Source organism: Aulonocara stuartgranti (assembly GCF_965226115.1).
Source record: "Aulonocara stuartgranti genome assembly, chromosome: 3".
NCBI lineage: Eukaryota > Metazoa > Chordata > Actinopteri > Cichliformes > Cichlidae > Aulonocara > Aulonocara stuartgranti.
In genome coordinates, this window is record NC_138941.1 from 1,550,001 (window position 1) to 1,576,353 (window position 26,353).

Genomic DNA, 26,353 nt, shown 5'->3' on the forward strand with positions numbered 1-26,353 from the left:
GAGGAAGTGTAAGTGTGTTTTTAATGGGATTCATGAAAACAAAGCAGCACACATTCAACCATCTTCATCATGTCAGGAGTCATCATCAAAGTGTCAATCAATGAACAGATGATGGATCAATAACTGCAGCTGGATTGTGTTTGTTCTCTCCATCAGATTCCTGTCAACTCACAATCGACACAAACACAGTGAACACAGAGCTCCAACTGTCTGACAACAACAGGAAGGTGACACATGTGGAGGAGGTTCAGTCATATCCTGATCATCCAGACAGATTTGATGTTTATCAGCTGCTGTGTAGAAATGGTCTGACTGGTCGCTGTTACTGGGAGGTCGAGTGGAGAGGAAACGTTGATATATCAGTGAGTTACAGAAGCATCAGAAGGAAAGGAGGAAGTGACTGTGTTTTTGGATACAATGATCAGTCCTGGAGTCTGTGGTGCTCTGATGATGGTCCTCAGTCTGTCAGGCACAATAGCAGATCAACATCCATCTCCTCCTCCTCCTCCTCCTTTGTCTCTAACAGAGCAGCAGTGTATGTGGACTGTCCTGCTGGCACTCTGTCCTTCTACAGAGTCTCCTCTGACACTCTGATCCACCTCCACACCTTCAACACCACATTCACTCAAACTCTTTATCCTGGGTTTTATGTCTCTCGTGGTTCCTCAGTGTCCCTGTGCTGAGTGGAGTGTAAAGAGTGTCTCCTGTTACAGAAACACTCTGACTGTTGAACAGATAGTTCAGTCTGTACATGTCTGTCTCTTTCACTCACAAACACGTTTTCAGATTCATGGATTCAATCAGTTGATGTTTGAAACTCTTCTAAATGATTCCTTGTAAACTTCTTCCTCTTCAGTCACAAACAAACAGGAAGTGATGTCACATGTGTTCCTGTCCACACAGCAGAATGAGTCTATTGCTGACAGTGATGTACAAACAGAGTGAGCATTTCTGAGGCCCAAAATAAACTGAGTAGTTCACTGAATGAACAATGGACTGTGAGCTCAGTTCCTTCATCATTAGTATGGATTATATATGTATATGTATTATATTAGTATCATATATATCAGGTGCTGCTGCTTTCAGTCATTGTGCAAATGTGCTGTTTGTAAGCTTGTAAAGCTGCAGTCAGCTGAGACTGAAGAAGTCACCTGATCAGTGAGCAAACGTTTCTGAGAACGTCCAGATGAACAGAATCAACCTTTGGGATAATCTGTTCCACACATCCATGTTTCACTTACTGCATTATATTTCCTCATTGCTGTGCACACAGGCCTGTGGCTTATAACCAACTCCAAGTTCAGACTCAGAGGCTGCTGAAGCTGTTTTCTGGAACAGAGACGTGTTGGATATAAAAGCAACTCTTCTTTATGTGTCAGCACTGAGGAAAGGAGCAGCTTCGTTTCTAAGTGTATGAAGGACTGTAGCAGTGTGTGTGTGAGCTTTATTTCACAGACAGAACCATGTCAAAAACACAACTTCAGGTAAAAACAATACAAAATCAAAGAGTCTGATCAGAAGGATTAAACAGAGGAGTGTGGGACTGTTTTTAACAGACAGCAGGTTAAGCCAGGCTGGAGGAGTAAACTGAGCCTCGGTGTGAGCAGCAGTGTGTTTGACAGGAAGCTGAGATAAACAGTCTGGAGCCCATTTAGTGCTTCATATGAAAGTGTGAGGATTTGAAAGCAAATCTAAAATCAAGCAGGAGTCAGTGTGAGAATGATTTGTGCTTTTCCTCAGTCAGATGCTGGGAGTTTCAGTTCATCCATGTTCAGCGTGCTGTGCTTTGTGTAACAGGAGAATATGACAGTATAAATCAAGTCTTCATGTCACTGAAAGCCTCCACAGTCTGCTATGGAGGTGCATCAGTTTGGATTTACAAGAAGAACATTTCTTAAACCTGCCACAAGATGGCGCTCCAACAGAAGGGATGTCCACAGTGTAACACAGACACACACATACTGTGTGAATGTGTGAGTGAATGGGCTTTCAAGGCTGTAGAGATAAAGTGACTTCGTACAGCCCCGACCTGCAGACGCTGTGCGCAGAGGTTCAGGAGCAGAAGTCCCGTTGTAAACATATCACGGCAGACCCGACGATGTTTGCATGAACGCGCTTTTCAGCATCTCTTTATTGACCACTTTACACACACGGTTGCTGTGCGCACACAGCCGGCTGTAGCTTTGCAGCTCACAGCCCGACACACACCAACAACAGCAGAGAGAGCACAGACGTTAAGGCGTGATTGCGGGTGCCGCTCAGGTGCGTCCGCCTCCCCTGCAGCGGCGCTGCAGACCACGCCCACCACACGCAGTAACCAGGTAAAATACATACTTGGGCAGAATTTTGCAAATATCTATTTTTCATTTTGTAGCAGCATAGAGCTTTTTTCCAATTATTTTTTAAAAGTCAGGTCAAGGCTCCAAAAGCCCAAAGGCGATATAACAGTTTGTGTTTGCTACATGGATCATTGGAGTTCAGCTTTCCTTTGTTATATTTCTTTAAGAGCTCAAAATGTGTTCATTACATAAATCAAATGTAATTTTCTCTGTAGCACTTCATGGATTTCATAAGCAACACACTGTAGTTGTTCACACAAAGCATAAAGGTAAAAACAATATACACAGTGTTATCTTCATTTTAGATGTCACAAAGTATTTGCGGCTCCCAGTGTTTTCCCGAACCCTGACCCTTTGCGTGGAAACCGGGTCCAAAAGGCTCTTTGGGTGTTAAAGGTTGCTGACCCCTGCACTAGGCCCAACTGACACATATATTTGATTCCAAATACAAAAAATAATGTGTAACCTGCTGGAAGAATGTAGGAGGTTGAGACAGGATCTCAACACTTGGTGTCTGCAACAAAAGACAACAATATGTGGGGCGATCGTGGCTCAAGAGTTGGCAGCTCGTCTTGTAATCGGAAGGTTGCCGGTTCGAGCCCCGGCTTGGACAGTCTCGGTCGTTGTGTCCTTGGGCAAAAAAGCACTTTGGGGTCCTTAGGGACGAGTAAAGCGCTCTACAAATACAGGCCATGTAATGGCAGAAACATTCTCTAGTGTAAATCCTGACTAGTTCATTAACTACAGATCAGTTTCAGTGAACATTATTCACAGAGGGATCTGAGTTCCTTATACCAGACTCTACAGAAACTGTAACACTGTACAGCTCTGCGACTCAACAATATGACAACAATGTAACACACACTAGAATCATCAAATAAAGCCCCACTAACCACTAGAACTAACTAACTAGCACTGGACACTTGCATATTAGAGATTTCTACCACCATAGGAGGCGAGATATCATCCTTGAACCAGAGCATCCAGCCCTCAATTTCGGACATAAAAAGCGACGTGGCCAGGCATGATAACACTTTGACTGAACTGCAGGACTGTGCCTCGAACCACTCTGACACCATCGCCACTCTCCAGGCCACTGTGGAGCGTTTGTCTGCGGAGGTAAAGAAGTTAGATGAGAGATGTGGAGCTCTTGAGGCACTCCAGGAGGAATAATTTAAGAACTGCAGGAATACCAGAAGGCACAGAGGGACCCAAGATGACTGAGTTGGTTCACACCTGTTGGCGGAGGCGCTATCTCTCGAGGAGAAGCCACTCATCGATCGAGCACATAGAGTGAATCGCCAGCGTCCCAAACAAAGTCATCTTCCTCGGCCCATCATCTTGAGATTGCACTACTACCACATTGGTGAGGAAATTCTGCTGAAAGCTGCAGAGAACAAGAACCTGATGTATAAGGGTTTTTAAAATAAACATCCTCCCAGATTTCCCTCCCTCTGTTGGAAACGCAGAGCCGCATTTGCAAATATGAGAGGAAGACTACGTGGGATGACCGGCGTCAGGTACAGACTGCTATACCCTGCAAAGCTGTTAGTGACCCATGGTGATGTGAGGAAAAGCTTTAGCGATCCCAAAGAGACCGTAGACTACGCGGAGAAGCACCTCTCCCACCCACCTTCAAATGTATTAAAAGCAAGGATATATCTATATGTCTAACGCTGACACAGCACTGTGTTTCTTCTTTTCCCTTTATATTCCATGTAAAGGTGAATATGGAGCGTTTATGGAGCTCGTTTATTGACCAGCTGTCAGTTAGAAGGTAAGAGTTACTAGGTTAACAGAGGTTAGCAGTAACAGTACGGGGAAGTATATTGTGTTGTTCTTTTGTTGGTTTTTATTTTATCCTACTTTACTTTGTTATTTTGATTTTACCTGTTGTGAGTGCTTCCCGTAATTCTCCTTTTTCTTGCGCCGCTGCGGCCAGAGTTCACAACATTACATATTTTTGTATCTATAAACAGGAAGCTGACACTCTCCAGACTTTATCAAAGGTGTGAGCGTCACAGCAGAGGCCTTTGTGTCAACGTAGCTGAAGACAAAACACAGAAACACATGAAGGAGATTTTCCTGGCCTGGATTTTATACAAATATTCTGCAGTACATCAAAAATGAAAGAAAACCATTAGTCAACATATGAACATCACCTCTGAAGTTACAGAGCTTTGATTGGAGACACAGCTGAGCGTTTTGCATTTTGCATAATTTATTACATAATTAATTATGTAACCATAATTAAATGGTTACATCATCTTTAAAGTCCCCAGAGATCAGGAAAAGGGCCTGAGGGTGCTGTGTTTGGAGTCTGCTGGTTACAGTGTGCAGGACCTCACAGGCTGCTGCAGCGTTAGCAGAGGGCGGGACATACACAGCTATCATAATCACCAGAGGTGGGACCAAGTCATTGTTTTGCAAGTCTCAAGTAAGTCTCAAGTCTTTATCCTCAAGTCTCAAGTCAAGTCTCAAGTAATGTCAGGCAAGTCAGAGTCGAGTCTCAAGTCACTGGTGTAAAAGTCCGAGTCAAGTCACAAGTCTGAAATTTTGAATTTCAAGTCCTTTCGAGTCTTTAAAAAAAAAACGAAAAAAAGCATGTTGCAGTTATATGCTAAATGTAAATATTAGACCATGTAATTTTTAAATCTGTGTTTTTCTCAACACATGACAAAATAGTGAACTTAGAAAATATACACAAATTGTGAAATTGCACCTCTTTAAAATGCAGCTCAATTAAACCTAGCTCCAAGAATAATTTTCACCGACAGTTCTGAGATAAGCTGCATGTTATTCTTGGATGCGCTTGTAGGACCGGCTTTAAAATCGCATGACAAAAATATCATACACATTAAAAAAAACTGTATCACCAACGTAGCCTGGACAACATTTGCTAGTTAGATGAAGTCAGCTATCTCATCGTAGCATATTTATATGCATATTTATAATTATACGCTTCTTGGAGTGAGTGCATACACTCATGAAGTTTAGTAACTTCAGGTCACTGCAACAAGCCCAGGTACAGTTTACCGACGGATGGGTACAGGGACCTTGAAATGCACCGTGTAGAAAGTAAAGACCATCGTACCTATCATAAGTTTACCAGTCTCACAAATTGTCGTCATAAATACACATTCCTTAACAGTTTATTAATAGGACCTTTGAGCTCAACGGTAATTAATTAGCAGTGGAAATAATTTCTGGTAGCATCACAGAAATGTAGCAGTGACAATAATATTGTATGCTGTAATCGTACTGGGCAATTAGTGATACAAAAAACCTGTTTTATCCTGTGAATAAAAGTATATGTTTTTGTCAGTGTACCATAATAACAGAAGCGAAACGCAATATTGTGTCAGGACAATTCACTATTTATGCACAATAAATAAAGGAGCATAGCGCAACAATTTCTGTTCAGCGCCAGACTTGCTTGTAACCTATATCACCAATTATGTTAAGAAAATGACGCATTAACTACAACAGCAGACTGACCTTTGTGGAAATGCTTGGAGCAGACTAACCTGTGAGCTGGAGGGTTCTGGGACGTTATAATTGGTCTTTGAATGGCTGAAATCCAGTCGCATCTTTGTTACTTCGGAAACATGGCTCGAACAATTTCTCTTCAACGACGTAATCCGATAACAACCGATCTCTTTACCCGTCGGCTTCCCGTGGCTGTCATGTGACCGGCTATTGCAGTTAATAATACAACAGCTTCTTGACATTTTTGTGTTTCTTTTTATCGCTGTGTGACTGGTTTCAATTGAAAGCCTGCGTGCGATAGTACCGCTTGCCACGAGTTCCCAGAATCCTTTGCGGTTCTACCCGTGAATGACGTCACATTTTCAATCTCTATATAATATGCATGTTAAATTTTATATTTGGGGTAAAATATCAAGTCTTTTCAAGTAAACCGGTTCAAGTCCAATTCAAGTCCCAAGTCATTGGTGTAAAAGTCCAAGTCAAGTCACAAGTCTTAGAACATTATTTCAAGTCAAGTCTAAAGTCATAAAATTAATGACTCGAGTCTGACTCGAGTCCAAGTCATGTGACTCGAGTCCACACCTCTGATAATCACGTGTGTAAACTCTCGTGGTAGATAGTACGGTCTCATGCTAACCGCTAGCAGCTCAATGTCCTTACAGCATAGCGTCTCTTTGATAGAGAAATGCCCAGAGTTACACCATCTATCGTTCACAAACACAGCCAGACCCCCTCCTCCCTTCTTACCACTCTCCGCTGTTCTGTCATAAGAGGCTCAGCAGCTAAAGCAGCACACCTGGGTCTCCCAGCCTATTAAAAGCAGCCCTTTGCTTCACCTGCTTCACTAAACATTATTATTTTAAGCAGAGTGGTGTGATTTATGTAGGCATTGCTGTGTGACAGGATGACTTTTCTTGCACACCCACCAAATGAGGGCGCACATGCTTCCACGCCCACTGGTGACTGCACACATCCTTTCAAGGAAGCATTTCATTCATCCCTAACAAATGGAAGAAAACACTGTGCAGCGTGTTCAGGTTTGAACGTGGCCCTGGCCTCTCTCTGCATCCACCTGGCACATGCAACACACATCCACTCCCTGCTGAACTGCTTGTATTTGATGTGTTGAAGTTTTGGTAAAGTTTGAATAAATTCCACTTTATTTATAGGAACATTTCATCTGTGGACTCCTGCTTCCCCTCTCCTTGAGCCAGTTTGTGACGGGAACATGACATAAGAAAAGTAATTTATCCCTTTTTGATTCTGTGTATCTGGCGCTCATCCAGTGAGTTCACACTTGGCAGAAACAGACTGAATTTGTCTGGAGAACTTTGGCTTCAGCCAAGTTAGATAAACACACTGTGTCTCTGTCAAAACAGCAGTGTAGTTGTGGCACCCCTGTGAGGGAATGACCACATGAATATTATTTTGTGTAAAACACTCATGTAACGGGACATTTTTCATTGCTATATGTATTTATTTTCAGTTTCTTTAAGAGGATAGAAAATCCATGTAACAGGGATTCATTTTATGTTAGAAAGCAGTGAGGGCGGAACTTTGGTGCTTGCTCCGGGGTTTCGGGGTGCAGTAAGTGGAGCCCACCTTCCGCTGCTTCCTCAGACACGTTCTGGAGGAAAGCAGAGACGCATCGTGTCTTCCTTACTCTGCTCTTCACCTGCTTTTACAGGTCGGTACACGGTGCTCGCACCGAAAATGTTGTTTATTGTCACCATGGTTACCCACGTTAATGTGAATGGGAGAGTTAAGGCGGTCCGCCAAAGTTATTTATATGTAAACACGGGAGAAAACCAGAGGAGTGTCCCGCGCGACCGCACCGCGAGCCCGCTCGTTAGGTGGAGCGCTCGTGAAGCAGAGTCAGTGCGCTCCTATGCTCTGTGCAAACGTGTTGTTTTTTTTTTTTTTTTTTTTTTTTATTAATATTTTTGGATGGACAGAAACATTAATAAATAAATATACAACTGCAATAATCATACTGTCAGTTCTCTGTCCATTTCTAAACAAACAAACAAACTAAGACAAGCAAACAAACAACACACTAACAAACAAAAAAAAAAAAAAAAAAAAATTACATAAATAAATAAATAAATAAAATAAATAAAACCCAGGAGAAACAAAATAATACACCGCCTCCTGGAAAACATCAGCAAAAACAAAAGTGTGCAAACGTGTTGTAATGCTCCAATCAAATCAGTTCTGTGAGATGTGAATGTTAATAGTTCTGTTAAAGTGACTGAGTAGATTAGCTAGTGTAACACAAGCACTCTGAGCAACTCTGTGTAGCTAACAGAGGCATTCATGGGTTGATTCAACAAGCTGTGTTTCATGATGCACTAAATAGTGATTTTGCCAGTAAATTACTGGAGGGAACAAATGTAATGTATTTACCAATGCTGTTATTGAATAGAACTGTTTAGCCAGTAAGACACTGCAGAAGACAATGTGATGTGTTTATTGATATGATAAAAGGATGTAGCTGTTATGGAAAGAAGTGTGAACTTGAGAAACTGAACCAGTTAAAAAGAGTATATTTCACTGATGTTGTGAAATAAGTAAATGTCATTGATGTGAATGAGGAACCAGCTGAACAGTATATTGAAAGCTCATGTTTAGTGTTTTATAGCATTTATTTGTGTGAAATAAATCAGACTCAGACACGTTCTGGAGGAAAGCAGAGACGCATCGTGTCTTCCTTACTCTGCTCTTCACCTGCTTTTACAGGTAACATATTTGTCATCGAGGTCTTCATCCTTGGGACCCGTAACATAGTAACTTCTTCATTGTTATACTTCTATAGTTTTCCCATTTTGTGAGCTGTGGATGTGGAAAGTGTCTCAGTGACACATCCACATGAAAACGGCGTTACCTTCGTTCATTTGCACGTCAAATGAACGAGCTGTTTGGACTTTAACGTCACAGCTGATGCTTCGATACTCGAACTCAAGAGTTCAGCTTCCACTCAGAGGTACAAGTACACACAGCAAAGATAAACGTGTACACAAGGTGGAACCCACAAGTGCACAGCTCCGACCAGAGATGGGCAGTAATCCGATTACTTTTTTCAAGAAACGAGTAAAGTGAGGGATTACTATTGCAAAAAAGGTAATTAGATTACTGTTACTTTCCCGTAAGCACGCTGCGTTACTGCGTTACTAAAACCGCAGCTGTGTGCAGATGAACAATGGATAATCTATCGAGTGTGGAGAGAGTGTGAGCGTGCAGCGTTTAAAGCGTGGAAGCACTGACCTTACTTTGAGTTTGACTCTGTAAAAAGTGACAAAAACATTAGCATCCGCTGTTCACTGCGTGGGAAGACAACATGCTCACTCACTATGTGTTAATGGGCATGCTTATTTATAACTTTGATAAAATGTCATAAAAATAATTCCATGCCAGCTCACCATTGGTGATCAGGTAGTTTCTGTTCCAGTTCCAGTCCCATAAATCATGAAGCTTGCTGCCAGAAAAGCTTCAAATCTCCTTTGAAAGCTGTTTGTGGTCTTGATTGTGGGAGCTTCAGTTGTCTGACTCCAGCTGCCACACAGTGCTCACTGATATCATTTGCAAAAACCCCAGTGTGACAATATTTATCAGTGAAGCAGAAATCAGGAAGTGACGACTTTTCTTTGAACATTTGCTAAGGCTAAGCTGTGCTTTCTACCACAGTTGGGAATTTCCTGGTTTACAACAAATTATTGTGTCAACACCGCATAAGATTTCAAACTACAGGAAAATCACTGGAGTTATAAGAGGCAGACAACGACACACACACCACATGCATGCTGTTGCTATTTATTGTGGATTAACCTGTCAAGGGCAAGAACAAAAGAATTCTGCCTCAAATACAGGAAATCATAGCTTTCCTGTATTTCCTCCATTGTTGGCATGCTGGTTAGTGCTGTTGCTCCACAGTAAGAAGGTCCTGGGCTAAATTATCCATGAATGTAAACGGCTGTGTGTTTCTATCTGATAGACTGGTGAGCTGTCCAGGGTGTACCCTGCCTGGTAACCTATCACTTCAGGGTTATTTCCCAGCCCTGCTGCAACCAGGATAGAGATAGGAGGATGGTAGTTGTTGTAGACCCATTCAATTTCAATTGAAGGATTAAAATGTTCCAGGAGCTCAACTTACTCCATCTGAACATGTTTCAATCGTGTTTTATGAACACAACATGCAGCTTTACTGAATATGAAAAGGTTGTGTTGATTTAACTCAGTTGTTTAAGTTTCTGCCAAAGCAAAACCTTTGTGTGCAACCAGTGTCCACTATTGAATCAAGTAAATCCAACATGTTTTTGTCAGTGCAAAAGGAGTTACGGTGCCTGTATTCCTGCACAATATTGTCCCGGGAGGGAGGAAAACTTTCTGGTGAAGTTTTGGTTGATTTTTGGGTTTTGCTTGACACTAGGTTGATTTTATCAGTGAGGTTTGGATTGTTTTCTTTCTCTAAGAGAGAGAAAGATGGTTTTATGCTTGGACATGTTTGCAATGGGCCCCAGTATTTGTTACTTTATTAGTATTTTATTGGTTGCGTTTGTTTGTGCTTTTGTTACAGTGCACTGAGATAAGAACATCTGAGAGGTGTGATCCACCGGTGGTGATATTTTGGTATTTTGTGAGTTCCCGATTTAACAAATCAGCTCTTTAATCCAGACCTGAGAGGTTGAACTTTAAAGCGCTATAAAATATTCTTACTGGAAACAGTGGCAAAGTGTTTTTCTCCATGATTATAATGGGCTTGGGAGAAATTCACTTATATGTGACATTGATCACATGAGAAGTCCTGAGCCTAAAAGGATTGCAGCGAGTCAATCCAGTCCAAAAACAAGGAGCTGTTTTCCTTTAAAATGATGACATCATCTTGCTGGTGATGGAGGCTCGAATAGGCTGCGCGTGAGACTCCATTATCAGCAATATCTGGTATGAATGTGTGTGGATGTATGCATGTGACTGGACTGTGATGGACTGACGACTAAAAGTTTAACTGACTTGATACTGAGACAAAAACGGTGCCGACTTTAGGATTAGTGAATGTCCACAACAATTCACCCAGCCTGTAGAAGAAGGGTGGAGGTTTTGTCTTGCTTTGTTTGTGCAGGAGCAGAAGGATGACAGAGACTAAAGGGGGAGGCTGTAGCTTCACATGAGTGTGAGCTGCAGACTGAACCCTTTGGTTGCTAATGTTGAGTCACTGATGTTTGCATTAAGAAAATTGTGTTTTATTAGCTGTGTTTTAATTAAGGTATCACATTATATTGTTGGGAATGTTAAATGCTAAAGTGAAGAAAAGCTTTGATTTCACTCATGACTGAACATGTTATTATTAACCATAGCAGGCCACTGTAAAGAGTCAATTAACTGTTATAGAGGAAAAAAGGCCAAAAACTATGTTAATACCTATGAATAACAGGCAATGATAGACTTGTCACATTCAAAATAGAGATATGTAATAACAAACACGGGTCCGTGTCATTTAGGTTCTCCATTGAAATAGTCAATCATTTAGAAAAGTAGAATATATATATATATGTCTCAACGCTGTTTCTCAATAATATTAAAAACCTAAAAACTATTGTTGTGGAAGATAGAAGTCACTGTGACAGCCCTCTGACTGTGGAGGACGTTTGTAATCCTATTTCTGCACTTAAGGCCAACAAATCTCCCGGCACAGATGGTTTAACTGCAGAGTTTTATGAATCATTTTCTAATCTCCTGGCTCCGTTCTTACTGCAGCTTTTCATAGGAAGTGTAGAGAATAACATCCTCCCTCCTACTCTTACTCAGGGTCTCATAACACTTATTCCAAAGCCAAACAAAGACTTACTTCTTATTGATAATTGGAGACCCATCTGTCTGCTCAATGATGACTATGAGATTATGGCTTTAGTACTTGCTAACAGAATGAAAGAGTTCTTGGACACAATTATCGATGAGACACAATCAGGCTTTATGAGAAACAGACACCTTTCTAAGAACATGAGACTGGTTTTAGATCTACTTGATTACTCTGATTTGGTATCTGACTATAGCTTCATTCTCTTCCTGGATTTTTAAAAGGCTTTTGATACAATTGAACATCAATTTATTTTCCAGTCTTTGGAAAAATTTGGCATTTTTCTGTAAAGCTATCAAAACCTTGTACACGAATGGCAATAGCTCAATTAAAATGATTAAGACTCCACCCCGAGATTTGACCTGTTATACAAGGAATCAGCACAGCTGATAAGGAGCTCATCATCAGCCAGCTAGCTGATGACACCACACTCTTCTTGAAGAATGCAAATCAAATCCGTCCAGCCCTTAGTGTTATTAGTGATTTCTCTGAGGCATCTGCTTTATGTCGAAATCTAAAAAAATGTGAATTACTAGCAATTAAAGGCTGCACTGCAAATGCTCTCTGTAACATTTCTGTTAAACAAGAAGTCACATATCCAGGACTGTTAATATCCAAAGACCAAAAGTCAAGATGCTCGTCAAACTTGTCAAACAGTGTTGGGGAATTCTCAATGGTGCTTGGTGCCATACCCTCAGGGACTTTAATGTTATATAAAAACACTGACAGCTCAATATCTGCCTCAGTCACTCTCCCTGATCCAGCTGAGTCAGCAGTGGGAAAAATCTGCTTTTCACAGGAACTTGGTAACAGCAATAAGAGAATACGTAGTTTATTACGGCGGGGAGTCTCTGGCTGGCTGGAGCGGCATCTAATAACCAACTCGCAAAACAAAATAAAAACAACACAACAAACAGATATTATGATACAGACTTATAATCTGCACCGATGTTTTTTCTAAATTATATAAAGTGAGCGCGAGAGCCCTCGGTGCGCCTGCGCGCTGCTGAAGCCAAAGTAAACTTTATTGTCATCTCCGCTACAGACAGTCCAGCATATAGAGAGACGAGACGACGAGGCTGCAGTTACAGCGGTGCAAGTAAACAAACAATAAATATAAGAAGAGTAAGAAAATAAATCTACACTTTAGGACTCGGGGTAAAGGATCAATAACAATTTAAATTTATAATTTACAGTTTGATGATTTAAAGTCTCACACAACCCGTCAAAAGGGGCGGGGCCGGCTGCTTCCAAGTAGAGCACATTTCATTGATAATGATGTAAATCCAAGCCCATCATGGATTCACGATCTGAATCCTGGGTTGTGTGAAATCCCAGAAATCAACCTTAGACAAAGTGAATCTGTGAACTAAGGTGTAGGTCTGTTAGGTTAATTGTGCTGATCCTCGGGTTGGGGGATTTGTGTTTGTACTGGAGCGCAAAATTCAAACCAATGGAAGATGGACAACAAAAGTTCAAAGCCATCAGGTGCTCAGTTTATGTATTTATTTTTGGCCTACATCAGTAAGAAATGCCAAATTATATACACAAAGTTACAGGAATCACCACTCCTGTTATTCATGATGATTTCAGTAACATCACATAATAACATGTAACGTTATTATGTGATGTGCGTACTGTTAATGCTGATACTGTGGTGAAATTCTCTGCTTCTTTTGTGTATTCTGCATCTATTACGTCAGATTGTCTTACCCCTCATATGGTTGAGAATTTTGCCAATACCCTGTTAACTACATGTTCCTCCATCCTCGACACTGTGGCACCTATTAAAATGAAGCGCCCCAGAACTTACTCACAATGTTGGTTAAGTGACTCTGTTCGCGCTCTACGACGTGCGTGTCGGCGGGATGAGAGAAGGTGGAGGAAAGATAAACTCCAGGCATCTTACGACATCCTACGTACTAGTCGCTTGAAGTTTCAAACTGCTGCCAAAATGGCTAAAGCAGCTTTTCTTTCAAAAATTATCTCTACCAATGGTAACAATCCTCGAATTTTATTTAAAATTTTTAACTCTGTGGTCAACCCCTGCCCCACTATGCCGCTGCCGTGCTCCACGGTTCTTTGCGAACAATTTTTAAATTATTTTTTAGATAAAGTCTCATCTCTTAAATCTGCTCTTCCTTTAATGACAGGCCCTGCGTTTACCCCTGACTGTTCCTCTTCTATCAGTTTGAACCCGTTTCACTCCCTACTCTTAAGCGTCTGGTTGAACAACTGAACAATACTAATCTCGTATATGATGTTCTTCCATCTCGTATAGTTAAGGACTGTTTTAGTGCAATTGGACCTAGTATATTGTCCCTTTTGAACTCTTCTTTGCTCTCTGGTTGCATACCATCAGCCTTTAAACATGCTATAATTCAGCCTGTTCTTAAAAAAAGGAACCTCGATTATAATGATTATGCGAACTATAGGCCGATTTCCAAGCTTCCGTTCTTGGCCAAAATTCTTGAGAAGATAGTGTTGCTTCAACTCCAGGCCTACCTGGATGAGAATAGCATTAATGATAAATTCCAATCGGCCTTCAAACCACATCATAGCACTGAGTCAGCGCTGCTCCGAGTTCTCAATGACCTTCTACTAATGGCTGATAATGGGCGCTCCTCGGTCCTAGTGCTATTGGATTTATCGTCGGCTTTCGATATGGTTGATCATAAAATCCTATTGGCGAGACTTGAGCACGCTGTAGGCATCAAGGGTGTTGCCTTGGATTGGTTTAAATCATACTTGTCCAATCGGCTCTCCTCGGTTCACTTGGCCACTTCCTCTTCCTTCGCTGTACCTGTCTGTTGTGGTGTCCCTCAGGGATCTGTGTTAGGCCCTACTCTGTTCTCATTGTACATGCTTCCATTAAGTGCTATCTTTGAGAAATATCACATCGCTTTTCATTATTATGCCGATGACATTCAGATCTACTTTGAGTTAAATGATGACCTAGCTTTGTCCTTGAATAGTTTTCGAGAGTGCATGTGTGAGGTCAGGCAATGGCTCCTGGCAAATACTCTTATCCTTAATGATAAGAAAACTGAAATTGTGGTCTTTGGCAGTGACGTCCTTCGTGCCAAACTTCGTGATGCTTTTGGTTTTCTCACTAGCTCCTTTTCCGACACTGTTAGGAATTTGGGCGTGTTACTTGACAGCTCATTTAAACTTGATAGACAAGTGTCTGCTGTTGTTAGATCGAGTTTATACCAACTCCGCCTTATTTCTAAGGCCAGGCAGTATATCCCGCATAAAGACCTGGAAAAACTCATCCATGCCTTTGTAACTTCGAGGCTGGATTACTGCAATTCACTCTATTTTGGACTCCACTCTCCCTCCTCCATAGATTACAGACAGTCCAAAATGCTGCTGCAGGCATTCTAACCAAAACTAAGAAGTTTGCCCACATTACTCCCGTCCTAGCTGATTTGCACTGGTTGCCTGTGAAATATCGTATCCAATTTAAAATTCTGCTGTTTACTTTTAAAATCACTAATAACACAGCACCGAGCTATCTTAAGGTACTCTTAAGCTTATATGTTCCTGCTAGGGCTTTAAGATCATCCTCACAGTTACTGTTGGTGCAGCCTAGATCTCGGCTGAAGTCTAGAGGTGATCGAGCGTTTGCCCTGGCCGCACCAGAGTTGTGGAACAACTTTCCCATTGGCATTCGGACGTCTGACTCTATTCAATCTTTTAAATCACGGCTTAAAACGTATTTGTTTAATCTTGCGTTTTCTACCGGTTAAATGCTGGCCTTGTCTGCAGTGATTTATTTTACTAATTTTCCTATCTTGCTTTTTATTTGCACTGTGTATGTCTTATCCCCATTGTGTGTTGATGGCACAGTTATATTGTGCTATAGCTATGTGCTATAGTTATATTTTTTCTATTGGTGGCTTTTTCCTGTGAACATAATTCTACACTTTTATTTTTATGACTCTGATTATACTTGTGTTAATTTGTTCTATGTTAAGCACTTTGGCATGCCGTTGGTTTTTAAATGTGCTCTATAAATAAAGATTGTTGTTGTTGTTGTCCTGTAAGCACAGTCTGCCTGTGTCTTTTCTCTGCAAATGAACATTTTCAGCCAATATAGGTAATGCATCAACATGGCTGCCGTGGCTAAGTTAGGAATATTTATAATGTCATTTCCAAAACTTGCATATGATCTGCAATTTGTAGCAGATCTACTGACTGTCACACAGCAGCTGGAGCAGTCTCAAATGGAGGTCAGTCCACTGCTGCCACCTGTGGCCAAGTGCCATAGCTACTGCTGGATGAACTCGTGACACATGTGCACCTGTTTCTATGAACACATTGAGTCTGAGTGGCTGCACTTACACTGGTGCATTCAAACATATTGAAAGATGCCAGCAATGTGGATTGTCAAGACTCAAACTAACCATAATCGATGCCCTGGCTCTCTCTCTCCTGCTCTTCCATCTCTCTCTCTCTTGCTCTTCCATCTCTCTCTCTTGCTCTTCCATCTCTCTCTCTTGCTCTTCCATCTCTCTCTCCTGCTCTTCCATCTCTCTCTCTTGCTCTTTTATTTCTCTCTCTTGCTTGCTCTCTCTCTTCCTTTTCCTAAATCCCTCGTTTTGCACAGTCCCTGACGTGCTCTCCGTTGTTTTTTCCCTGCTAATTTTAGCATCACATGGCACAGCTTCTGTATCACGTGGTATAAGGCTCCGCCCTTGTCATTTGTTGAGCAGGAAGAGTGAGCGCTTGTTTTCATGCAGAGTACGTCCCGGATCAAAATGTGAAGTTTTACAAATCACCACTTCTTTAGTGAATATCATTTCAGTCTCAGACAATCTCGTTTCTCTTACAGAGGTTGAATGCACCTTCTGCGGATGGCGGTACCACACAGTGTGCGTGGACTTCCCCTGCACAGAAGGCAACTACAAATGCTGTGAATGCTAAATAAGCAGAAACAAATGATCCCTGTTGTCTTTGCTTGATGATTGGTTTGAGTCTTGGCAATCCACATTGCTGGCGTTGCATCTTTCAATGCCAGCAATGGCAGGTATCAGTGCTCAAACCTTTTGTGTTTGTTTCCAACAAGTTGCCCACCTCGGGAAACAAAAATGTGTTCTTTTACTTGTCAGATGAACATATGAGACACTTTGACTCTTCAGTGCAGTGTGGAGCCTAACAAAGATCTGTTTTGTGTCCCAGCTGATCAGCAGGAGGAGGAGAGTCTGACGGAGCAGCAGAGGAACATTTTCAGCTACTTGGACTCAGCTCAGCCACTACAGAGGAAACAATGAGCTCAACACAGAAGGTGACAGACAGAGCAGGACCATATGACCAAAGATATTTATCACCATATACATTTGAACATTTGCCATAACGATGTAGCTGACGATAGAATTGACACCAGACAAAATACTTTACAGCTGCACAACTTTATTAAAAAGCCATCAATGTATTTTCACTGAAACAAGCAGCTGTTGTTTATGTGCATTAAAGTTATATAAAAATGTAACAGTGCAAATGCAAATTCCTCGCTGACAGTTTAACCAAAAGGCGTTTCCAGTGGAAACTGGCCGACACATCCTGAGCATAACCATGTATAATATCCACTAAACTTCAGAAGAGGTTATACAGTCGTGGCCAAAAGGTTTGAGAATTGCATAAATATTGGAACCTGGAGAAGTTGCTGCTTAAGATTTTATAATACAGATTTGTACTTTATTTCAGATTGAACCTTTAAAGGGGCATTTCTGGACTTTTAAACACCAGTATGTTCCTATAGACCAAATATTTAAAGACCAAAAATGTTCTTCTCTCTTCTCTCCCCTTGTTCTCTCTCGTATTTCTGAGAGTGTATCATGTAACACTATAGATCAACTTAGCTCAGAATATATAAAGCATATAAACAGTTACAGCAATATGATGCAACAAACACAGCAGCTACTGATCCAAAATACTCAAAGCTTCATAGAACTGAAACCAACATTTATTTTTAGCTCCATTCTGCTGCTGATACAGACTTTAGGTTTCTGAACATTAAACTTGTTGCTGCCTTTCATAGTGTGTAACTTGAAGGCCCTGAGTACTTTCTCCCACACTGGAAACACTGGGATGATCACATTATTTGAACATTACCTAATAAGACTGATTCAGCACAGACAGTTATGTTAAACTTTCCTAGCAGTCCTTCACAAACAGGGAACAGTCTGTCTATTCTCTCCATCTGTCAGCTGCTGCTGGCTCTTCCTCCTCCTCTTCCTCACACACTGCTGAGTTTGTCCTGGTGGATCATCAGGGCTGCAAAGCCTCACAGATGATGTGCAGCAGTGGCTCCCTCAGTCTGTCCTCACTCTGGACACTTGCAGTCGTCACACATGGAAATCAAATGTGTGATAAGCTGCAGGATTCAAACACAAGTGTAACTTATAAACACATGTTCATACTTTTATTCCACAATCAGAGAGAAAGAAACAGAGCGAGAGTGCAGGACAGACAGACAGGTGACAGTCTCAGGTGTACACACTGCTACACAACAGCACCAGAGAAGCAGGATTTAGTGTTTGTGTTATTACGAGTGTAAACAAGAAGAGTTCCAGATGGTGCAGTGGACACATGTGTGACTGCTGTGATTAAAGCATCTTTCTTTCAGCTTAACGAGTGAACCGTCAGCTCGTTCAAACACACGTTAAAGTGCGTTTGGCTCGACACCACCGAACAGAGGCAGCAATATAACACAGCTAACATTAACAGTGCAGTGAATCCTGCTTGTGCCGTGATGTTCAGGACTGCAAACCGAGCAGCATCACTGACTTTCAGCTTGTTGTGTTTGTGGATATATGACTGACTTTAATTATCCACAAAATCATCACATTCTCTGTCAGATTAAGGTCGACTATTGAACGGCGTATATTTTAAAGGCTTTAAAACCAAGTTAACGCTGAAAGTACAAACATCACTAATGTCACATAACTCTGCTGACAAGGCATAGCTATGGCTATGAAATGCTCTTTGTGTATCACTTCTTCATTATGAAAGATGTCATTAATGCACTAGTAATGTCTCATCTGGAGTATTGTTCAATCATTTGGTCAGCAGCTAATAAGACAGATCTTAACAGACTTCAGTTAGTCCAGAATAAGGCGTCCAGATTAGTGTGAAGATGTTTATACTATACTAATATTGATAAAATGCATAATAACCTTTCTTGGCTTCCTGTACAGGCTAAAATATTCTATGGCTTACTTGTAGTTCTAAAGAAAGCAATTCTGTTAAACACACCACATTTATTCTGCTCAGCTGCAGTATCCAGATGAAATACATCATCATATTACACAGTTTTCAACAAGCTGCAATTTAGTAAATGCTCGAGTTAAAAGTAACGTTTTGTAAAACTGTTACATTTAGAGCAACTTTTAAGTGGAATAAGTTGCCTTAAAAAATTAGAGAATTATTCAAAACTTCAATGAACACTTAAAAGCCGATTTACAGAGCTTTTAGTTGTTGTAAATATTGTAAGACATGATTTGTTTTTGAAATTTGTGTAATGTGCCTCAATGTTATTGATATTATTATTATTATTATTGATTGCTTATATTTGAACAATTGTGAAACCTCACTGTGGATGTAAGAATGAAATTATGTGGATATCTTGAATCCACTTTATTGTGTAATATTTTATGTGAGTATTTGACGGAAGACGAGCAACATCTGTTGTGGAAGCAAACGGGGTTCCTTTAGAATAAACAAACATAGGATTTATTATCACTGAATAATTCTGTATAAATCTATACAAATTATAGAAATATGTAATAGGAAACAACAAAATAATCTAAATTATAAAAGTGTGTGTGTGTGTGTGTGTGTGTGTGTGTGTGTGTGTGTGTGTGTGTGTGTGTGTGTGTGTGTGCATGATTTTAGTGTTTGAACAGTCATGAATTATCTTTAACAGCAGGTTGGATGTAATGTGTTAGAACTACCAGCAGGTGGGGATAAGAGACCTTTAAGGTGTTTGGTGCCACGCTCCACCTTCAGGTTTAAAACTAGTGTTAATGGAGTTTGAAGGTTGAGTTTGTTCCACGACTGCATTTCACTCACTGCCTCTGTTTGTATCTCTGTCACTGCAGGACCAACATGGAGCCAGAAGTCAGCGCTCTCAGGAGGCCGACAAACCTCACAGAAGAAAGGGAGAGAAAAAACACACCTGTGACGAGTGTGGGAAGGGTTTTACTCTGAGGGCTAAACTAAAACGGCATCAGGTCATCCACACTGGAGAGAGACCGTTCAGCTGTGACTTGTGTGGAAAGTCTTTTTCCTTGAAGCGTTCCCTAAAAACACACAAACTCATCCACAGTGGAGTTAAAGCGTACAGCTGTGATCAGTGTGGCAGAGCTTTTACTCAAAGTAGCAGCTTACAGAGGCATCTAGTTACCCACTCTGGAATTAAGGCATACAGCTGTGACGAGTGTGGGAAGGGTTTTACTGTGAGGGCTAAACTAAAACAGCATCAGGTCATCCACACTGGAGAGAGACCGTTCAGCTGTGACTTGTGTGGAAATTCTTTTTCCAGGAAGGGTTACCTAAAACAACACCAACTCATCCACAGTGGAGTTAAAGCGTACAGCTGTGATCAGTGTGGCAGAGCTTTTACTCACAGTAGCAGCTTACAGAGTCATCTAGTTACCCACTCTGGAATTAAGCCATACAGCTGTGATGAGTGTGGGATGGAGTTTACTCTGAAGGCTTCACTAAAACAGCATCAGGTCATCCACACTGGAGAGAGACCGTTCAGCTGTGACTTGTGTGGAAAGTCTTTTTCCTTGAAGCGTTCCCTAAAAAATCACCAACTCATCCACAGTGGAGTTAAAGCGTACAGCTGTGATCAGTGTGGCAGAGCTTTTACTCAAAGTAGCCACTTACAGAAGCATCTAGTTACCCACTCTGGAATTAAGCCATACAGCTGTGATCAGTGTGGCAGAGCTTTTACTGACAGTAGCAGCTTACAGAGGCATCTAGTTACCCACTCTGGAATTAAGGCATACAGCTGTGACATCTGTGGAAAAACTTTCAGCCAGAGAAGGAGCCGAAATACACACCTACGCATTCACACCAGACATGATGTGTACTGCTGTGAACAGTGTGGCAAATACTTTACAACAGACGCACACTTACAACGACACATGTTTACCCACACTGAGGAGAGACCTTATGAATGTGACCTGTGTGAGAAGACTTTTAAAGCTCCACATGACCTGAGAGAACACCAACAGATCCACACCAGAAAGAGACTCTACAAGTGCAGCTACTGTGAGGTATGTATTTATATTGTTATCTTGTCATTTTAGCCTGACTGTTTGGAACAACTCTGCTCATTAAACTGTGTTAGCATGTTAGCAATTCTACTGCATGGAAAAGCAGCTCTGAGTGATTATTCAGATTTTCCTTTCAGTTATGATTTTAGTATTACTGTAGTATTATGGTGGTAGTATTGTAGTTATTGCAGCCCAGTAAACTGAGTGTGTTAACTGAAACAGTCAAATGTAGTTGGACGTCTGCAGAGATGCTCTTTATTTCAGGCGACGTTCAGGATACAAATGTTGAAGGACTGACTTACACAGTCTTTGTGTCTTTGTTTAGAAGCAGAGCGACACAGATGGATCTAGTTCTCAACCCTGTCATCACTGTGGTGGTGGGAAAGACTTTCATTGTGACCTCTGTGGAAAAACTTTCAGTCGGCAAAAGACCCTAAAAGTACATCAACGTAGACACACTGGAGACAAACTGAAATACTGCAAAGAATGTGGGAGAAGCTTCACCACATCAACTGACTTAAAACGACATGAACTGATTCACAGTGGGGTTAAAAAGCACCTCTGTGATCAGTGTGGGTCATCCTTCACCACTGCAGGTCAGCTTAAATCACACAAAGGAGTCCACACAGGAGAGAAACCACACAAGTGCAGACACTGTGAGAGAAGCTTCTCACGGTCAGATAATCGTAACATTCATGAACGTGCACACATGGAAGGAAACTACAGCTGTGACCAGTGTGACAAGAGCTTCAGGAATCTCAGATCATACTCTGCACACAAACGATCCCACGTTACTAATAAACTGTTTCACTGTTACCAATGTGCCCAAACATTCACCTCATTGTCTGCTCTGTGCAAACATCAGCGCGATCACTCAGGGCTGAAATCACTCCCATCACTGGATCACAGTGAATCTGAAGACACAGAAAGATCCTCTGGTTTCTGTGTCAGACTCAAAAAGCTTGAGATCAGGCTCCACAGAGTTCAGATAGAATCTCCTGTAAAAATCTGATGAGGCAGCTGTGAATCAAACTCTTCCCCTAGTTCCATTTTAAGCTTTCAAAACTGTCCTACTGTAGAGTTCATGTCAAGTGGTTAGATTTCTTTTCATCAGTTGGTTGAAAACTGTTTCCTATTATAAAGTTTTTGTTTTAATGTATTTTGATGCACATAAATGTTTTCTTGTTCAGGTTCTTTATGTTATTGAATCTTGCAAATGTTAAATAAAAAATTCAAATGTTAAATATCTTCACTGATGGTTTAAATAAACTGTCCTTTCAGCTTTAGCTCCTAATTTATTCATTATTTATGGATGTAGCACAGCAGCCGTCTCTTGATTAACACATGGAGGGCTCGGGATCTGATGGTGTCGTCTCCCTAATTTGCCCACTCAGTAAATCTCACTCATGGCCAAGAAATTGAAATAAACCTTGTTTCCCTGCTGGATAGTGATCCACTGTAACTCTGCTCCTCCTTCCTGTTTAGGATTTCTGTGGCTGAAGTAAAATTCCCTCCATCCATCACTTATCCCAGCTAACCCAAAGTGAAATAAAGTTTTGCTGGTCTTAAAAAAGCATTACAATAATGGGCATTACCAATGCAAACTGAATGATACAGAAGATGAAAGAAGAGACTTTGATCAGTTAATAAAGCTCATGATCTGGATTCATTGTGGCTGCTACACAGATACTTCTGGGTCACTTCTCTCAGTTAGGAACCTTCCTCACCAAACTGACTGTTGGACCACACCCCTGGTTTCATGAGAAATTGTTTCAGCCATGATTTCTCTTCCTGTATTTCAGAGTAAAGACTGAAGTGACAAATGGAAGCATGTTTAAAAACACAATGTGAGAGAGACGTTCAGGTCCTTAGAAGTTACCCTGGGTTTTTCTGTCACCCTGCTAGATGTTACACACCTTGTTATTGGACTGATTTCTACTGCTGGACTACTCCTGCGGAGAGTAACAATACTCTTACTAATTAGCTTTCTGTATAATATTGGTGACGCTGAGCACGTTTCCAAGGCTACCGTCTGTCGGGCAGTCAGGAATGTTACAGTTGCACTGAAACGTCTCCTGTACTCGTTTGTGGTGTTCCCCGGTCATAGACCCACAAGATTGCAGGTATCAGGATGACCAAAACTTAATTCATGATGTGGTGATACTTGAACTACTACTTAAATTTTACATTTATTTTCACGGTTCCCAGGCGTGATTGGCTGTACAGATGGCACTCACATTCCAATCATTGCTCCTTCAGTAAATGAAGGAGACTATGTGAACAGGAAGTCTTTCCACAGCATTAATGTACAGGTACATAGTTCCCTGTAGCATTTCAAACTAACAAATTATTTCATTATAGTAATGGATGCTAATTTGTGTTCTCTGCACTGTGAAGATCATATGTGATGCTGCCAACATTATCACAAATGTGGAAGCCAAGTGGCCAGGCTCTGTCCATGACTCACAAATATTCCGTGAATGTACACTGAGCACAAAATTTGGACATGGTGAGTTGAGAATACTTTAAAATATATAAAGACCAATTGCTTCAGGGACATTTGAACTGAAGTATATCCTTCTGTCTTAGGAGAGTTCACTGGCTACTTGCTTGGTGATAGGGGGTATCCATGTTTACCCTATTTGCTTACCCCTTACTCTGACCCTGAACCGGGCCCACAGCAGCGATATAATCTGGCTCATTGCAGGACAAGAGCCAGAATTGAAATGACTATCGGAATGCTTAAGGCCCGGTTCCAGTGCCTGCAAAGACTCAGGGTCACCCCAGAAAGGGCATGTGACATTATTGTGGCATGTGTGATTCTTCACAACATTGCCACAATTAGAGGAGAACACTGTCCTTCTGAACCAAACATCAGCAGTGATCCAAACCATGAACATCCTGACCCTCCCACGGACATACAAGATGGAAGCGCAGTCAGAGACACCATATGTCACAATCATTTCTTTTGACCCATCACCTCAACATGTTGAAAGAAGAATAAACTGATTTTTTGTTCAACTGGCTTTATTGGTCGCCTGTGTTTCCTGTACACAAAGTATTAAAAGATGTAAACCTCATAAAGTGTCTCTGTTGCTTCCTCCTCTGTAACAGCTGTCAATGTTTCTTCATTATTTTCCTGTAGTAAAGAAATAAACAACATTGCTGTTCTACTGTAAACTCATATAATCTGTGGAGTATTACTCACAACTGCATGTTGGTCTGGCTCAACAGGAGGCTGCACCAGATGCAGTACACCACCACCATCAACTGATAGAATATGAGGTCTATACAGGTCACTTATAACTTACAAGGGACCAAATGGCAATTAACAAACATACCAAGCACCTTACACTTCATTGTCATTATGCTCTCAAAGACAACCAAGACTGAGGGAAGGCAAAATCAGTAGGAAAATAACTTCACTACAAAATAATCCATTATGGTAAAGAGTTTATCAAATGAATGAGTAGCACTGCAAAGGTGACTGTGAAGAAAGGATGTATGCACATCATGTATTATTTTGAATTTACCCCCTATGTAGGCACTTGTGTCTTGCGGGATTATTGACTCAGAGGATGTCCCCGCAGAGATGCCTTCGGCCACAGGGCGCCCACTGTTTTGGCTGAGGGCCAACTGCTCAGCCTCTGTGAGTGGTGGTGGTGGAGGACCCCCACCTGTTTTTCAGGCCTCCGCTTTTTTTCTGTTGGCTATAACGGGCCACATTTGAGCACACAGAGTAAGCAAATATGTACTTGTAATGTGCTCAGATAATTTCAATAAGTGCTTACAGAAAGGAAATTAATGTAGCCTCTAACTGCAATTGATTTACATGGGACAAACAGACCAAGCACTATGGCTCATAATACAATTACACCTTACCTGTTTGGACTATATTTTTATATTTCATTTTTACTTGCTGCCAGGAACGTTTGGGGCCTGTTGGGTTGCACCTGTGCTCACATCACATCACAAAATAAAATGTATAAAATAACAAATAAAATAACATATGATAAAATAACGTGTTAAATGGGTGGAAATCCCTAGATCAATGTTTATATTAACACTCACGCATTGACTCTGTCGGAAGGATGCCGTCTGCAAGCAGAGCTGCTTGAACCTCAGCGCTGAGGTCCAGACTACTTCCTGTGAAGCCACGTGATGTAAATCTGCTGCTGTAACTTCACAGTTTACTGAAGCTAAATGCAACGTTACCATATAATCTGTTTTCAACAAAGGTTTCACTCCGTCCGGTGTTGATGGAATGATTCAGGCCGTACTCGTCAGGCTTCCCGTCGACCACACGCATTTCAGTCACAAACCCCGTGACTGACAACAAGGGAAACAGCAGAAGAAAAGATGTGAAAAATACTGGATGATGATGATGGAGGATTAACCGCGGTGGCTAAACTGTTTCCTGTCTTTGTGGGCGTACTCACAGGGAAGTTTCCAGGCACGTCAGTCTTGGTGGCTAAAGTCTCCATTTTCCAACATGTATCGCTACAGGTGCAAAGACACAACATTAATCATCAGTGTAAATATTTTAATGCTGTCCAAACGGTGTTTGCTTTGTCTGTCCTCTCGCACTCACAGAGGAAACGAGGACGCCACCTTCAACCCATCTTCAGTTGGCTCAACCATGGCCGGACTTCCTGTTGGCTTTGTGACAGCAAACCACTTGAAATGAGAGCAAACTGCAGTCAAGCACCACTTACAGCAACCTGTGGACACGCAAATGGAAAGCACTGAGAATCATACAGAAGCATAAGAGCTGTTTATTGTAACACGTGTGTGTGTGTGTGTGTGTGTGTGTGTGTGTGTGTGTGTGTGTGTGTGTGCACATTAATAATACACTGATGTATGTTAGTTTGATTTATGCTATATCTGAGAAAACAATTGCAGAATTTTACATCAAAGTTTCCAAAGCTGATGTTTTGTTGTTCACACTGTTTTATATTCATATATCTGTGAAGGTTCTCAGTCATCCAGGTCATCGTAGTCAAAGGAGCTTGCAAAGAAAAGCGTCTGGACTTCTTTAAGTTACTTGAAGACGTTTCACCTCTCATCCGAGAAGCTTCTTCAGTTCTAAGGTCAAATGGTGGAGAGTCCCAGATATAAACCTAGTGGGAGTGACCCCCCACAGAGGGACAAAAGGACCCCCTGATGATCCTCTAATCACCTGAGCCAAGGTTTGAAACTGGGTGTGGGTCCCAATCAGCCAGAGTTTCGGGTGTGTTCATTGTGAAACCTGGCCCCACCTTATCATGCGAATTCCTGAGGTCAGATGGCCCAGGATGTGAGTGGGCGTTAAGGCGTCTGGGAAGGGATCTCAAAACTGGATTATAGATGGCAGAGAGTTGGTGTCGTAAACCCCGCCTCTGTTC

The 26,353-nt window shown here is 41.4% G+C and overlaps 2 protein-coding genes across 6 annotated transcripts in view; both read left to right on the forward strand.

Moving 5' to 3' along the window:
* The window catches only part of LOC309702163 (uncharacterized protein), an 854,297-nt gene that overhangs the window by 766,912 nt on the left and 61,032 nt on the right, over positions 1-26,353 (forward strand). The gene's annotated exons all lie outside the window — the stretch shown is intronic.
* LOC309702252 (uncharacterized protein) lies at positions 8,071-25,292 on the forward strand. Of its 5 annotated transcripts, none has more exons than XM_082526813.1 (6): positions 8,071-8,567; positions 16,517-16,582; positions 16,864-16,969; positions 19,785-20,969; positions 21,295-23,478; positions 23,559-25,292. In XM_082526813.1, the coding sequence occupies exons 3-5, from the start codon at positions 16,952-16,954 to the stop codon at positions 21,979-21,981; spliced, it is 1,890 nt and encodes a 629-aa protein (XP_082382939.1). In that variant the 5' UTR covers positions 8,071-8,567; positions 16,517-16,582; positions 16,864-16,951; the 3' UTR covers positions 21,982-23,478; positions 23,559-25,292. The 5 variants fall into 5 exon arrangements, with proteins under 5 accessions (XP_082382939.1, XP_082382938.1, XP_082382936.1 ...); XM_082526812.1 differs by lacking the exon at positions 16,517-16,582 and having other exon boundaries at positions 21,295-23,281; positions 23,367-23,478; XM_082526810.1 differs by lacking the exon at positions 16,517-16,582.